At 35.6% G+C, this 15,345-nt stretch overlaps 2 protein-coding genes across 10 annotated transcripts in view; one reads left to right on the forward strand and one right to left on the reverse strand.

Annotated features, from left to right (window-relative positions):
- The window catches only part of LOC149475094 (uncharacterized), a 131,085-nt gene that overhangs the window by 52,812 nt on the left and 62,928 nt on the right, over window positions 1-15,345 (forward strand). The gene's annotated exons all lie outside the window — the stretch shown is intronic.
- Window positions 1-15,345, reverse strand: part of LOC149475095 (la-related protein 1-like) — a 106,989-nt gene that overhangs the window by 22,889 nt on the left and 68,755 nt on the right. For 4 of the 9 annotated variants that reach the window (XM_089713819.1, XM_089713818.1, XM_089713817.1 and 1 more), the window contains exons 2-8: window positions 8,393-8,642; window positions 7,769-7,888; window positions 5,735-5,852; window positions 4,944-5,054; window positions 4,396-4,568; window positions 1,055-1,245; window positions 190-379 (exon numbers count right to left, since the gene is read on the reverse strand). In XM_089713819.1, the coding sequence (XP_089569945.1) occupies window positions 190-379; window positions 1,055-1,245; window positions 4,396-4,568; window positions 4,944-5,054; window positions 5,735-5,852; window positions 7,769-7,888; window positions 8,393-8,467 (978 nt within the window). In that variant the 5' untranslated portion in view covers window positions 8,468-8,642. The remainder of the gene's footprint in view (window positions 1-189; window positions 380-1,054; window positions 1,246-4,395; window positions 4,569-4,943; window positions 5,055-5,734; window positions 5,853-7,768; window positions 7,889-8,392; window positions 8,643-15,345) is intronic. The other 5 variants (XM_089713821.1, XM_089713820.1, XM_089713814.1 and 2 more) reach the window with 3 other exon arrangements.

Below are 15,345 nucleotides of genomic sequence, written 5' to 3' on the forward strand. Positions count from 1 at the left end.
TTTGATGCACACTTAACCCTTATATAGATATTTTGATACCCGAGAAAGGACATAGGATAGGTTTTATCCCGGAAATCCCACGGGAACGGGAACTATGCGGGTTTTTCTTTGACTGCGCGGGCGATGCCGCGGGTGGAAAGCTAGTATGTACATATGTTCTGTAGCGATATGTCACATGTCACTACACACCTTGAACCCTTGCAGCAGCTGCAGCTTATCCGAGTCCCGTATCGCATCCAACACGAGCTGCACGTCAGCTGTTAGCGCTCTAACCCGGTGGAACGACGCTATGAGCGTGACTGGTATAGTGCCGTCGGCGGACATCTTGCGGCGAAGGAAGAAATCGCGCGCCAGGTTGTCCGGGCTGAAGTAGTATTCGCTGTGGGGTTGATAAATATATTAGTTATAGTTAATGTGTATAAAATAATAATTAATAATATACAAGTATACTAGCGGTCCGCCCCCGGCTTCGCCCGTGGTACCTACATGTTTACGTTTTTTTTATCTCTCAAGTTGGATCGAACATGGTGTGCAAATTTTATTATAATCGGTTAAGTGGTTTAGGAGTTCATTGTGGACAAACATTGTGACACGAGATTTATATGTATTAAGATTAGTATGTATCTATAGACATGTCAAACATATTATAAATAAATCGATAACTTTAGACAAATTTTACGACTTTGCAGTGAAGATACAGTATGTACATCTCATGGACGTTGGATATTTCAAAAGATTTAAATTCACTACATACCGAAGAAATTACATTACTCTTTGTTGGTTATATGTACAGGTTTATGTTGGTTATAACTTGGGGTAGAGTGGCCATAGAAAGGCCCGAATGGAAGAGATTGGAGGAGGCCTTTGCCAACTGGCAAACGGACACGCAAAAATGGATCAAACCTACCATATATAATACATACATGTCTTCAAAAGTCTGATCAAAGGCTAATAATAAAATGTACATAGCATTAATATATTAATATTCGATACATATTTCAATATTTTCTATTTAATTATTATTATTAAACGAATAGAAAACACTGCAACTCACATCTGTTTCTTAATCAGATCCTTGAGCGTCACTTGATCGAGCCCTATCCCGTAGGGCGCTCCGCCCGCGGCCGCCGCACCAAAGTAGTACGCTTGTGCGAGCGGAGGCGCCAGTTGGGGCGGAGGCGCTAGGGCTCCGATCCCGTAGTGGAGCACCAGGCCCTGGGGGAGCGGCGGCTGAGCTACGCGAAGCTGGTGGGGAGGGGGTAGGGGGTTGGTAAGGATTTGTTCCGCTACCATGTGGTTGATGTGATATCTTTTTTCGTTAGTATTTTCGGCGCGAAGGGATCACGTAAAAAATTAATACGTTTTTTCACGTATATTTCACTTATATTTCACTATGGAAAAAAAACATTTTGTCAGTTTTTCGTAGTTTGTCGTGTGCTTTTTTGGTTTTAAGGTATTTTCAAAAGACACACTTATACAACACAGATTACAGGCCGTATAATACAGCTTTACAAATGTGAATAAATATGACACAGATGAAGCTTATATTAAGGTTAATTTCTTAATACTCAATATTCAAAGCTTGAATTGTTTCTATTCAACTCTGTAGAGTCATTAACAAAATTTAAAGATGAAACAATTTCAAAAAAAAATTACTACATCTTGACTAAATCCGAGGATATCACATCACCAAACCATTAAAAGCCACTCAAATGAAATGCTTTATGAATTGATTATTTCATACAATACATAAATAAATATTATTTATATTAATACATAGCTATTTGATAATAATGAATGAACTTAAACAAAACTAAACAATTTACTCGACTTACTTCATATTCAACTCATTAAGAATTTAATAATAATTATTAATTATATATCGTTTTTAAAACTAAAAAAACGAGAGATAAACTCATGAAATTATTGTATTGTCACCGATCCTTGATAAGTGTACAAAGTTTGAATTAAATCTCTCTGTTAAGAATCAAAATCCAATCTAAAGGCGTCGGTTACATACAAACATAAATGTGAAGCTAAAGTATGTTACAGTTCATTCATTATCATTTCTTATCGATAATATGTAATATTGGCTGTTAAAGCGAATGATTTTCTGTTAGTATATAATAGACCATGTTTATCCAAATTATTTTACCCTTAAAAGCCATGATGCCAATAAAAATATACCCATTATATTTTATAATTGTTATAATAACTTATATATAAAGCATGATAAAATTTAAGCATACAATATGAATTTTAAAATGAAATATTCCAAATGAATTATAGAATTTTCTAGATCCTTCGAGAATGTTCTAGAACATCTAAATAAAAATAAAATGTTTCCCAAATTAATTTAAAGAATATGGACATTCAATATTAGTTAATAATATCCCATTTTGTAATGAAAAAACCCAGACACCATAATGAAATTTCGACATCTTTGTAAATTTGGAAAAACCCAGGGTCGGGGAAAGGGAACGCGTTTTGGTATGATTACTCCTTGTTTACCCATCTTGGGTATTAATCAATAATATTCTGATTGACTTTATAACTTTTGGTATGAAATATTATAGCACAATACAATGAATTTTTTGTGTTTGTCAGTAGGAATACACAATCTGCATAGAGTTTAAATATTTATTTAACTAATTCTATTCATATGTAGATGATATTATGTACATAAATGACATAACAAGAGTACATGACATATGCATGATACAGAAAAAAATGTCGAAAAAATCGTTCATAAAAAAACTGAAAGTCATAACAGTCAATAGACTAAAAACATAAAGAATAAGGTAAAAAAGTATTTTTTTTAAATATAAAAAGTAATCATACCAAAGACATGACACACTCAGCCTATATGTCATGCCCCAAACACAAAAATAAAAAAATATGCAAATAAAATATAAACATAACTAGAATTGTTATTAAAATTTGTAACAGAATATTGAAGGCAAAAAGAAATCAGCAAATAATAACGTATCAGTTACCTACTTAATATAGCACCCTGTGTCCTTATGTATTCTATGTTATATATGTATTTCAGAATAGCTATGAGTGCAAAAACAACCTGTGTATGATTTTTATGTATATCTATATTTCCAACTATACAGAGTGTGTTTTTTTAAGTACATATGCGCATTATACAAGGCATTTTCACATTGTATATGTTTACAATATATATCGGTATAAGTCTTGTGTATATTTATGTATATTTTTATCTTTTCTATAGATTTCTCTGTATATATGCAGCATCTCGCAGTGATTTCTATCAATAGCAGTCGTGTGAAGGTTCTACAACTTCATTCGAAATACTAAGAGTGGAGTTGTGCGATTGCGATGCGTATATAGTAGTGTGTGAATGTCCGTATGTAGCTGTGTGTATGTTCTATTCGCATTATACAGGTTGTATACATGTGTGTGTATCTATACAGGGTGTCCCACTATTGGTATACTAAGCGTGAAGAGACTTGTAGTTTTGCATACACTGATCACGTAAAAAATACTAAAACATCAAAATTACGTCAAAAATTTTTTGCTAAATTTTTCCTGAAAATCCATGTTTTCTTCTCTAGCTTCGCGCAGCCGGCATATACCGCTTCTCTAATGTGAGCATTTTGTCTATGAAAACATAATATTAAACGATAGCTCATGTGCTGGTGACAAAGTTGGGCGGGTTGCTTGTTATGGGTGTACACATAGAGTTTTAAGAATTCATCTACTTGAAAAAAATGCGTCTGGAATTTTTTAAGTATTTTTTACGTACTTAGCGTATGCAAATCTATAACCTCCTTTGGGCTTAGTATACCAACAGTGGGACACCCTGTATAGTGTGTATACTACCCAAACTTAACATGTTGTTTCACGAGCGCACTATACAGCATGTGTAATGTGTACATGCATATGTGTGCATATTATCCGCACTATAAAGAGCGTGTGTGTATCTGATATCTGTATATAGTATACAGGGTGCATTTCGCACTATACAGCGTGTTTTCATGAGCGTGTGTGTCTGCCTACATGTTATGTGTGTGTGTATATATATACCTGCGGCATATCATGATGGAACTCTGGGTGGTGGTACACAGCATGTGTATACACGAGCACGTTATATACCTCGCGTGTATATCTATACAGTGTGTTTATTGTATGTGTCCACTATTCGCACTATTAAGCCATGTAACAAGCTCACTATACAAGGTGTATGTTATACAGGGTGTGCTTATTTGCGCGTGTGTGTGTATCTGCTGTCTGTGTACAGTATACAGGATGCATTTCGCACTATACAGGATGCATTTCGCGCTATACAGCGTGTTTTCATAAACGTGTGTGTGTCTGCCTACATGTTATGTGTGTGTCTGTACCTACATGTTATGTGTACATATATACCTGCGGCATATCATGATGGAACTCCGGGTGGTGGTACACAGCGTGTGGATGCGCGTGCACACTAGCGGGTCGGGCTCCGGGCCGCCGGGCTCCGCGACCGCGGGCGGAGCCCCGCCCCCGCCCGCCGCCGGGGGCGAAGCGCCCCCGCTCCTCGCCGTTGAGGGATACTGTGTCTGTGCGTGGGAATAGAAATAAGTGTTTTAGAACTTACACCATAAATATAAAAGGATATGCGGTGGAATTTTGCGAAAAAGTACTTTCAATGCCGCAGAAAATTATTATTATTACCTAAAAATAGAAAAATTATTCAAGATAACTATGTCATCATTTTTGAAGATTTTCTATATTCACTTACAATCTTCCATTTTGGTTCGAGTTTTTATTTTGTGTTGATCGTTAGGATCAATTATAAAGATGAAATATGTACATTCTGTATAGAAATATGTACATTCTGTATAAATGCAGGACCTCTTCTTTATTCTGCTTTTCATTGGTTGAAAATGTACCCGCACTTTTCGAAAAATCCTATATACAGCATGTTCACTTACCATCAGCCCGGGAGCCGTGTTGCGCGTGTTTGCCCGGCCGCGCCGCTTTCACGTCTATATCGAGCGGCACCCACTTGTGCTTGCCGGACTTGCTGCCGCCTTTACCGCCCCCTGGAATTGTTCAAACAACCGATTTATATAGAGAAATTGAGTTTTTTTAATAATCTTAATATATATAAATCTCGTGTCACAATGTTTGTCCTCAATGGACTCCTAAACCACTTAACCGATTATAATAAAATTCGCACACCATGTGCAGTTCGATCCAACTTGAGAGATAGGATAGTTTAAACATGTAGGTACCACGGGCGAAGCCGGGACGGACCACTAGTTGTTTTATATAGAGCAATTGAGTTTTTTTTAATAATAATAAATACACTTTATTCAGCACCAAGTAAATACATATAAAAAAGAAACAGACAAAAGGTTATAAAGCCAAAAAGGCGGCCTTATCGCTACTAAGCGATTTCTATCAGGGTAGGATTTTTTATTAATTTTAACCACTAAATATTAGTAAAACATGAAAAAAAATATCTTGTTAAATTCAATATCAATAATTTTTATGTACGTTTTTCCGTTTTTTTTTTTCGTAACTACCCTCATTATACACATGCGCGTATTCATAACTCGTGAATTGTATTTACAGGTAATTTAATACACACAGCCATTGCAATGTTGAAATATATTAAGTAAAAAATCCAATTATTGTACATATTTTTGAACGAATATTTTATGTGCATGTGTCCATAATAAACGTATTTTCTTTCTTTCTATTCATTCATTCAACATACCGGAGCTCTTGTTGCGCTCGTTCGGCGGATGCCTCTCGCCCGGCGTCGGCTGGTGATGGTTATGATGTTCCACCCTCTCTGGCTTCGGCGCTTCTTCCGGTGGTTTGCGTTCTTGGTCCTGGAATGTGGTGGACAGTTCAATTAGATTTTTGGAATTTATGGTACGGGAGCGGAACCACTGCGGCCAGCCAGACAGCCCGGACTCTAACCGAAATAGGAAGAGAAACAGTATATCAAAGAACCAACTATACTAAAATTCTCTCTTGTCAATGTTGCTAGCTCCTATACGATTACAGGAGAAATTTCAACAAGAAGAAATTTTATGGTATTTGACACTGTCAAGTCAAATCGAAATTCATTATTGTGCACCAAACTATACAGTTACATTAATACAAGAAGAAATCAGAAAAGCACAACAGGCGACCATAAATATAAGCAATTTCACATAGCCAATAACTTACAGAAACATTATCTATACTTATTACTTAATATTATAAAGTCGAAGAGTTTGTTTGTTTGTTTGAACGCGCTAATCTCAGGAACTACTGGTCCGATTTGAAAAATTATTTCGGTGTTAGATAGCCCATGTCTCGAGGAAGGCTATAGGCTATATCATATCACCACGCTAAGACAAACAGGAGCGGAGCAAAGCGGGTAAAACTGCGTGGCACAGCTAGTAATTAATAAGCTATTCTATCCTATTTTCACTTCTACCAATTTTCTAAAGTTTACATTAGTGCCTCTACAAAAAACACCCCTTTCTTTTATCGATAAAGCACATCTTCTAACTAAGGCAATTCATTTACGCGACCTATTTTGCTTGCCAGAACACTTACAAAACTTACTAGTCACTTGCCACTTTACAGAATTATACCTTAATGTACATTGTCCGAAAACAATATTAAGAAAAACTTTTTTATAGAATTATCTCTAGAATCTATAAGAGCAAAGCTTAAAGGAAAAATATTCTTTGAAGCAAAACATAGTGAGGAAATCGGCATGTCCAAGAAAAATGGCAACTACTTCGTCGGCGTCAGCGTGATGGTTTTTGCCTTTACCACATAACTGAATTCCGAATCGGTTGTAAATGGTAAAACTATGCTGTGACGATTCCAAATTGTTTCTAGTGGTCTAATTGCATAAATGAATGTTTGAGTTTGTTTAAGTTCAACATAGCAAGCTTATATACCTGCAGTGGAAACAATTTTGGCTTGCTTATAGAATTATCTCTAGAATCTATAAGAGCAAAGCTTTAAGGAAAAATATTCTTTGAAGCAAAACATAGTGAGGAAATCGGCATGTCCAAGAAAAATGGCAACTACTTCGTCGGCGTCAGCTCGATGGTTTTGCCTTTACCACGTAACTGAATTCCGAATCGGTTGTAAATGGTAAAACTATGCTGTGACGATTCCAAATTGTTTCTAGAGGTCTAATTGCATAAATAAATGTTTGAGTTTGTTTAAGTTCAACATAGCAAGCTTATATACCTGCAGTGGAAACAATTTTGGCTTGCTTATAGAATTATCTCTAGAATCTATAAGAGCAAAGCTTTAAGGAAAAATATTCTTTGAAGCAAAAGATAGTGAGGAAATCGGCATGTCCAAGAAAAATGGCAACTACTTCGTCGGCGTCAGCTCGATGGTTTTGCCTTTACCACATAACTGAATTCCGAATCGGTTGTAAATGGTAAAACTATGCTGTGACGATTCCAAATTGTTTCTAGAGGTCTAATTGCATAAATAAATGTTTGAGTTTATTTAAGTTTAACATAGCAAGCTGCAGGTATATACTGCAATGGAAACAAGTTTGGCTTGCTGCTGATGATAATTTTAATATGGTCTCATATCAAATTCTGTTTTATGGAGGTTAAGGTGAACACGTGTGGCTTTTAATCTCAACTACAAAGTTTTCCAGTAATTAAAGAAGACATTTAGCACCCATTGATTAAGATGCTATGTACTACGTCTATTCCTTTGAGCTCCAAAACGCGACCAGTCTGTAATTTGTAGTAACTTTGCCTATAAACTGCCTTACCGCATTCCCATTATGATGCGCCGGATCGGCGTCGTGCGGCGGCGGCGTGGAGTGACATCTCGCACCGGCGACCGCCGCGCCAAGCGTGGGCCAATCGCCTATGTCGGTGAAGTCTGATGCCTGTGGACAAGGGAGCAGTATGTTAGAATAATAATACACGGTTTTTAAGGTTAGATGGAACACAAATAGGTCAAGATTTATCAAGGATACTATTTCGGAAACAGTAGCCAGGCAACGTCAGATTTCTATTGACTACCTGGGTCAATAGAGAAGTATAACAAAGTGTATGGTTTTTTTGGGCCTAGATAAAAGTACACATGACGTATAATGGCCGGTACATTTTTGTCCTTTCATCACTGAGTTATCAATGTAATACGCCAGGATCCTGTATTTCACATAAACATAACCTACATAATATGGTAAGTTGTAATATATTACCTAGGTAACACCTTTATTGTAATCACTGTGCGAACACATGTTTTTGTGATAATATAGCATGGAGATCTGCTGATATATTTATTATAATTAGGAGTTATAATATAAAAAAAATCTTCACATTGACGTGAAATCCTGGCCCGTTCTTCCTCTCAAAGCGTTTACCCAATACATTGGAAACACAATCACCTGTCCATCAGTTTCAATCCTCGCCCAACTCCTCCTCGATCGCGACTTGCGTTTGGTCGCCACGCCGGCTGTCATAATCACACTACACACTACGACTTTACACTACACACTACTTACACTATATACTATGTACACTTAGTGACACATCTTCGTACTACGGTATTTACTACACTTTGGTTTTTAATTATCGATAAATATCACAGGTGGAGTTTCATTGTGTTGTGTTTTATGGTTGTTAGATGCACATTGCCTGTTGAATTATTAATTACAATTTTGAGAAACAAAATTCAATTAAGTATAGAATAGGGATTCTTTGTTGATCAGTGGATAGTGTTTCTCTTCGATCTGTATTGTATTATTAATTACTAGTAAAATTATAGTTTACAAAAAGGTCTTAAGATAGGATAGAGTTTCTATTTCTTTCAGCAAATGAAAATTCGTTGACAACTTTACGATACACGTATTCACTAGTTTCTAACTTGCATTTTTATTCAAGGTTAAATTTAATTACTTCATTAAAAAATTTCCGTTGAAAAAACTTAATGTGAAAGTGACAACAGCAGCATAATATAATGAAATATGTCAATTTGTTCAACACAAAAACGCTTTAGTAGTATTTTATCATTTTATACTAGGTACTAGTTCAGACCGACCACCTCTTTGTTACAGTGGTTGATGCGTGAGCGTAGAACCGACGGGTTCAGGGTTCGATTTCCGGTGGAGACGAAGAAAAAAATATGTTTCGGTCTGGCAGGACACAGGAGGCTGATCACCAACTTGTCCCTAAAGAAAAGTTGATCAGTGAAACAGATGTATGCATAATGCATGTGCCCCTTGGGGACATGGGACTTCACTAGTTCAGACATCATACCGTTTCTTAAAGAATCTTTATAGCTATTTCACTAATATGTGATTAATAAAAACCGGTCACATCAAATCAGTAATACCATTATATTATACTTCCCCTTTTAATTTCGTTCTACAAACCGCTTATTTAAAAGACATCTTGAATTATTTACATTAAAAATCGATAAATTGCATAATTTAATAGATTATAATTTATTATTATTCAAATGTAATATTTTACATAATAGTTACGTCTGTTTTACTCTATACATAGGCTTGAAATGTGATCTTATTCCTTATCGCTCTTCGAATAATTGCCTTTTTAAGTTTTCTGTATTTACTTAAAAAAAACATATTCGTGTTATTACGGTTTTAAATATAGCTGGTATTGTAACGATTTATAGAATAAAAACTTTTAAAATGCGTACGAAAAATAAGAAATTTCATCCTACAGCCAGGAATATATCCGGGTATACACACACACATAATACACATACACATACATAATATTATGTCCGGGTTACACACACAAACTACTGGACAGATTTTGATTAAAATTTTCGAAGTGATACTTCTTTAGGCGCGTTGAGAGTAAACCTTCAAGGTCGCGTCATGGCAATACCGTGACGCCATGGAATGAGACGACGATTTTGGTATCTTTGAATCTTGTCAAAGAAATTTCACTTCTGACACGTGTGCTTGGCATACACGCTCTATTTTTTGTTATTACATAATATTATAGCTATTATCCGCAACATATTGGCTATAATCTACATTAAATTGTATCTGCGCACGCGCAAAGTCGCGTCGCACGTCTAGTATGTTACATTTTAATGTCTTCCTCCTGTCCAAATGTCAAGATATTAACATATTGTATATGTCACACGCATACATTATGTGCCGGGTGTTTCCACCGATTTTGTATGACGATCAAGGATCTCGAATCTTATGGCTGGTTCACACTTTGATTAGTGTGAGTGCAGGTGATTAGTGCGAGTGCAGGTGTGTAGTGCGAGTAGTGTCCAATTCAACTGCGAGTGCAGGTGATTAGTGGGAGTGCAGGTCAATGGTGAAATTCGCGACGCTACACACTACGCTAAACACTAAACACTAAACACTCCTGTCCAGACGTGTTTAGGCAGGCACACTGCGAGTGAGGGGGAAGGGAGGGCGCGCGGGACGTGGCTACTCGCAGTCCACTCGCAAAAAAATAGAACACGCTTCTATTCACTTTACTACACAGCCTACTAAACACTTGCACTAAACAGTCGCTGTCCACACGTAGTCACACTAATCACCTGCACTCGCACTAATCAAAGTGTGAACCAGCCATTACGTGTATCATAAAACAATTAGGAGCTATTGTGTACTATTTTACTTTTTATTTGTAAAGCCATCTCCCATTCATTTATTTATTTAACTGTATAAGTTAATGACACATTTTTATAGTTCATATACGAATTATTCAATATTTTTTTTTAAACACTGACGAATTTATTTGTGTCAATTTTTATGTCAGCGTGACGACATAAAATTAGAGCTCTTGACCCTGTTAATTTTTTATTTAACATCGGCTCTAGTATAACAGTATTAGCTCATTGAGTTACTATGGACTACGTACTAGAGAGGACATCGCTACTACAATCTTTGTAACACGAGTTAGAGGCAAACGTCACAAACTCATTTAGTATGTGCCGGACTGTGCCTCCCGCTTGCCACGTCAACACGTGTTATTGCTCTGTTAAAAATGCCTTCGTGTGTGCTGAGATATTGTTTTAACAGTTCTTTATAAACAAAGCCCGAGGAGTGTCTTCTCACCAGTAAGTTCACCCACCACACCGGCGGCTGGCGCGGCCGTGCGCAATGTTTTTGTTTGGAATAGCCACTCTAGTATGTAGTACATAGTAACTCAATGTATTAGCTCTAATATATCAGTAATTGACTTATTTTATTATATACTTAGGTAGGTATAAGTTCAAAATAGTATTAACATAAATATGCATAGAGTTAAAATAATTTTGAAGCTATTATGCATACACTGTACATAGTACCAGTAGTTACGTTTATCAAGCATTATTAAATTCTTAATAAATTTTAATTTTTCTGCATTGAACGATTTAATTTTAAGTGACACACAATATATTTCTTTATTATAAACAACCTTTATTCAACTTTAACAAAATGTAAAAGTTGTTCAGATAGCCGTTCTACTTTCAACTGTGAGTCAATACCAATTAATAATAAAATTAAATATTGGCAATGTTAAGACATAATATGAACTCGTAACTTTAAATTTATTTATCTAAGTATACTTAATAATAATGGCTGAAGAGTTTGTTTGTTTGAACGCGCTAATCTCAACTACTGGTACGATTTTAAAAATTATTTCGGAGTTAGATAGCCCATTTATCGAGGAGGGTCCATTTTTAATAAAATTTTAAGAAACACATGTAATTAATCTATTGACATCGATCCTTGATAAGTGTACAATGTATGTATTAAAATTAAATCTATCCCTTTAAAGTTGGTCCAAGTTGTGTTAAAAAGGGCCAGTAATTTTATACAAAGTACAAACATACAGGTGAAAATAATAGACGCGTATTAAAGATCAATAAAACGTCTACGTGTAATGGAAAATTTTATATCTTTATCCCTCTTTTATAAAAACATCTTATGCCGGCTGTACACACTCGCCGAGACACACCGAGACAGGCCGAGAACGAGTATGTACATGGTGGCATTCGTCTAGTCTCGCTCTCTCGTGTCTCGCCTCGGTTGTCTCGGTCACTGGTCGGTTTTTTGCGCCCGAGTCAAAGGGTCTCGTTGAGTCTCGCGAGGAAAACGAGAGCGAGCATGTACACACTCGTTCAGTTAGTAGCTCGCTGACGTTATTTATGAACGCACGTGTTTCTATGTAGTCTAATGAACGAGAATTACAGTTTTTGGAGTGCTATCAAACAGAACCTTTTTTATGGAACTTATTTTTTATGGATTTATTTTAAATTGGCCAGAAGGTTCTGCCACCAACTCAGCCAATTGATTTTCCATTCAAACTCAAATATTTATTTATTCAATTAGACTTCATAAAGAAGCACTTTTGAAACGTCATTACATATTTTAAAATTTACCACCGATTGGGAAAGCAGTATCTATAAAAAAGAAGCGTTTCTATTGATTCCTTAAAAATACAATAAAATACATTAACTATTCAGGAAGTTTATATATTTATTTCCCTGTTTCTACTGCGGTGCATAGTAATCATCCACCATCTTCTTTTTCTCCATGGTTTGAGAATTTTTTTTTATAGTAAATGTTTAAAAAATTATAATAGCTCACGGCACAAAGACAAATAGCAGCAGCTATTTCTACGTCCATTCTCGTGTAAGTCTTCAGTTCAAATGTTAGAACGAGTGTGTACAGGCATGCTCTCGACGAGAGTCTTTTCGGCCGAGGCTCTCGACGAGAGGCTCTCGACGAGTGTGTACAGCCGCGGTAACGAACACGACCCTTCACTCAGCCCGAGCCTACAGAGAGCGTGGGTTGATAATAATCATATATTCATTACCTATTTGAAAAAAATAATACCTTCTTGACATTCAATTTCAAACAATTTCGTTTCTTTCACAAATAGACCGGACTCTCAGTGGAGTTTCGTTTGCAAAAATACCGGACCTAAATCTGACTTCTGATATATATTGTATAGATCCCAGACATCCTATAGACAGATGTTGCCAACCAGTTTTGTGGTCCCCCTCTCCCCACAACGGTAATTAAATATGGCATACAAAGAAAAAAATAAAAATTTCCAAAACATGCCGCGTGGGGTATCAAATGAAAGAGCTTATTGAGTAGATCACGAATATATAGCATACTATAACATTTCTTACACTTTCTCTAAGATTTTTTAGAAAATTTACGAAAATGGTCCATTTTTGAGTTAACTTTAAACCACTATAGATTGAAAACTCATGAATATATTTTTTAAATTATTATTTTAAATAATTAAAAATAGTCCATTGTTTACGATTCAATAGTTCGTACAGTGAAATAGTTGCATGGGGGAGTGGGGGGAGCATTCAAAGATGGCGAGTATATTTTCAAGTTTAGAAGAGGCTGATGAAGTTAAGAGGCTGATTCAAGAATGTTCTGCCATATTTTTCATTCTGTCAAACACAACGACAGTGCAGAGATAATTATTCTAAGCCCTGACACCGATATTTTTGTATTAGGCCTTTATTTCTGGCATAAACTTGAAAATATACTCGCCATCTTTGAATGCTTCCCCCACTCCCCCATGCAACTATTTCACTGTACGAACTATTGAATCGTCAACAATGGACTATTGTTAATTATTTAAAATAATAATTTAAAAAATATATTCATGAGTTTTCAATCTATAGTGGTTTAAAGTTAACTCAAAAATGGACCATTTTCGTAAATTTTCTAAAAAATCTTAGAGAAAGTGTAAGAAATGTTATAGTATGCTATATATTCGTGATCTACTCAATAAGCTCTTTCATTTGATACCCCACGCGGCATGTTTTGGAAATGTTTATTTTTTTCTTTGTATGCCATATTTAATTACCGGGGTGCGGGGAGGGCGACCACAAAACTGGTTGGCAACATCTGTCTATAGGATGTCTGGGATCTATACAATATATATCAGAAGTCAGATTTAGGTCCGCTATTTATGCAAACGAACATCTCCTTGGAGCCTGCTCTAAAAGTACGAAGTATAATTCATATTATGAAAGATTTAGACAAAACAATGGCTCTTGAAATAATTACGTCAAAAAAATAGAGCTTTATTTGTAAAAGTCTCTACTACCTACCAATATTTAACTGTATTTTTCATAAAACGAATGACAATAAACAACAACAATAGAACTCTTCGTGAGGATTTAATTCATCCCGGGTTCAACCGGAATCATACGACTTTGTTTATAACAATAATTCAGCTACCCATCCCGATGTATAACATAAATAACAATCATTTAAGGCTCCACTACCTTCAGTTCCCACAAAACACACACAAGTAACATCTATAACAATAATCTATATTAATCTACACTCCACATTGCATAACCCGACATATCACCATTGAGATAATATTAATATGGAGTCGATACCGCCTACACCACTTATGTTCCACTCAACATACGTCATGTGGCGTAACTGCACTCAGTCGCTTGCTCGCTCATTGGCGCGAACGTCACGCTCATTTTTTATTTGTTTTAAAGTGAAACGCATCAAATATGCCTACGTGTGTGTTACGATATTGCACAAATAATACAAATAATACGGAAAAGTGCAAAGGAATAACTTTTCAATGAGTAAGTAATTAGATAATAATTTTTAAAACTTAGTTAGAACAAAATTTTTGGCGGGCGACATTTTGCGTCATTTGTCATAGATTAAAAATTTAAGATATGACATTGGGCATGAAATAAGTGTTGTTAGTAATATTTGCTGGCGTATATTTTTATAGTATAAAATAATAAATTTACATATTTAGAAAAGCATAGACTGGTTGTTAATTGAAAAAAGGTGAAATCATGAAATATGAAAATCAATTACTTAATCACCAATTTTTTTTTTGTTAATTGATTTTAATCAATTTTAATTGATATTGTATAAGCTACTGACTTGAACGTATAATTGAATTATTATTTATTTATCTGCACTAATATTATAAAGAGGAAAAATTTTGTTTGTTTGTTTGATTGTAATAAATAGGCTCATAAACTATTGGACCGATTTTGATGAAATTTGGCACAGACAATCTTTAGACCCTGAGAAAAAACATAGGCTACTTTTTATTGCGAAATATGTACCACGGGCGAAGCCGGGGCGGACCGCTAGTTCAGAGATTAATATTTTTTCTATTCAAGGTTTCCATGTCTGGGTCGTGAAGAAAGGGAAAAATGGGTAAAATTTGTCCAAAACAACCGCAGTGAAGAAACCTGGTTACCATCCGATAGAACTAGCATCTGTTCATTGCATTTTCGCGATGAGGATAAATATACCACAAAAGCGGGAAGGCGTATTCTAAAGAAGTCTGCTGTTCCTTGTATTGATGTTAGTAATAATAATAAAATTTTACGGAT

This window comes from Colias philodice, chromosome 31 (assembly GCF_061535455.1).
Source record: "Colias philodice isolate Cphi_HAF_F1 chromosome 31, ilColPhil1 Martin Lab GWU primary, whole genome shotgun sequence".
NCBI lineage: Eukaryota > Metazoa > Arthropoda > Insecta > Lepidoptera > Pieridae > Colias > Colias philodice.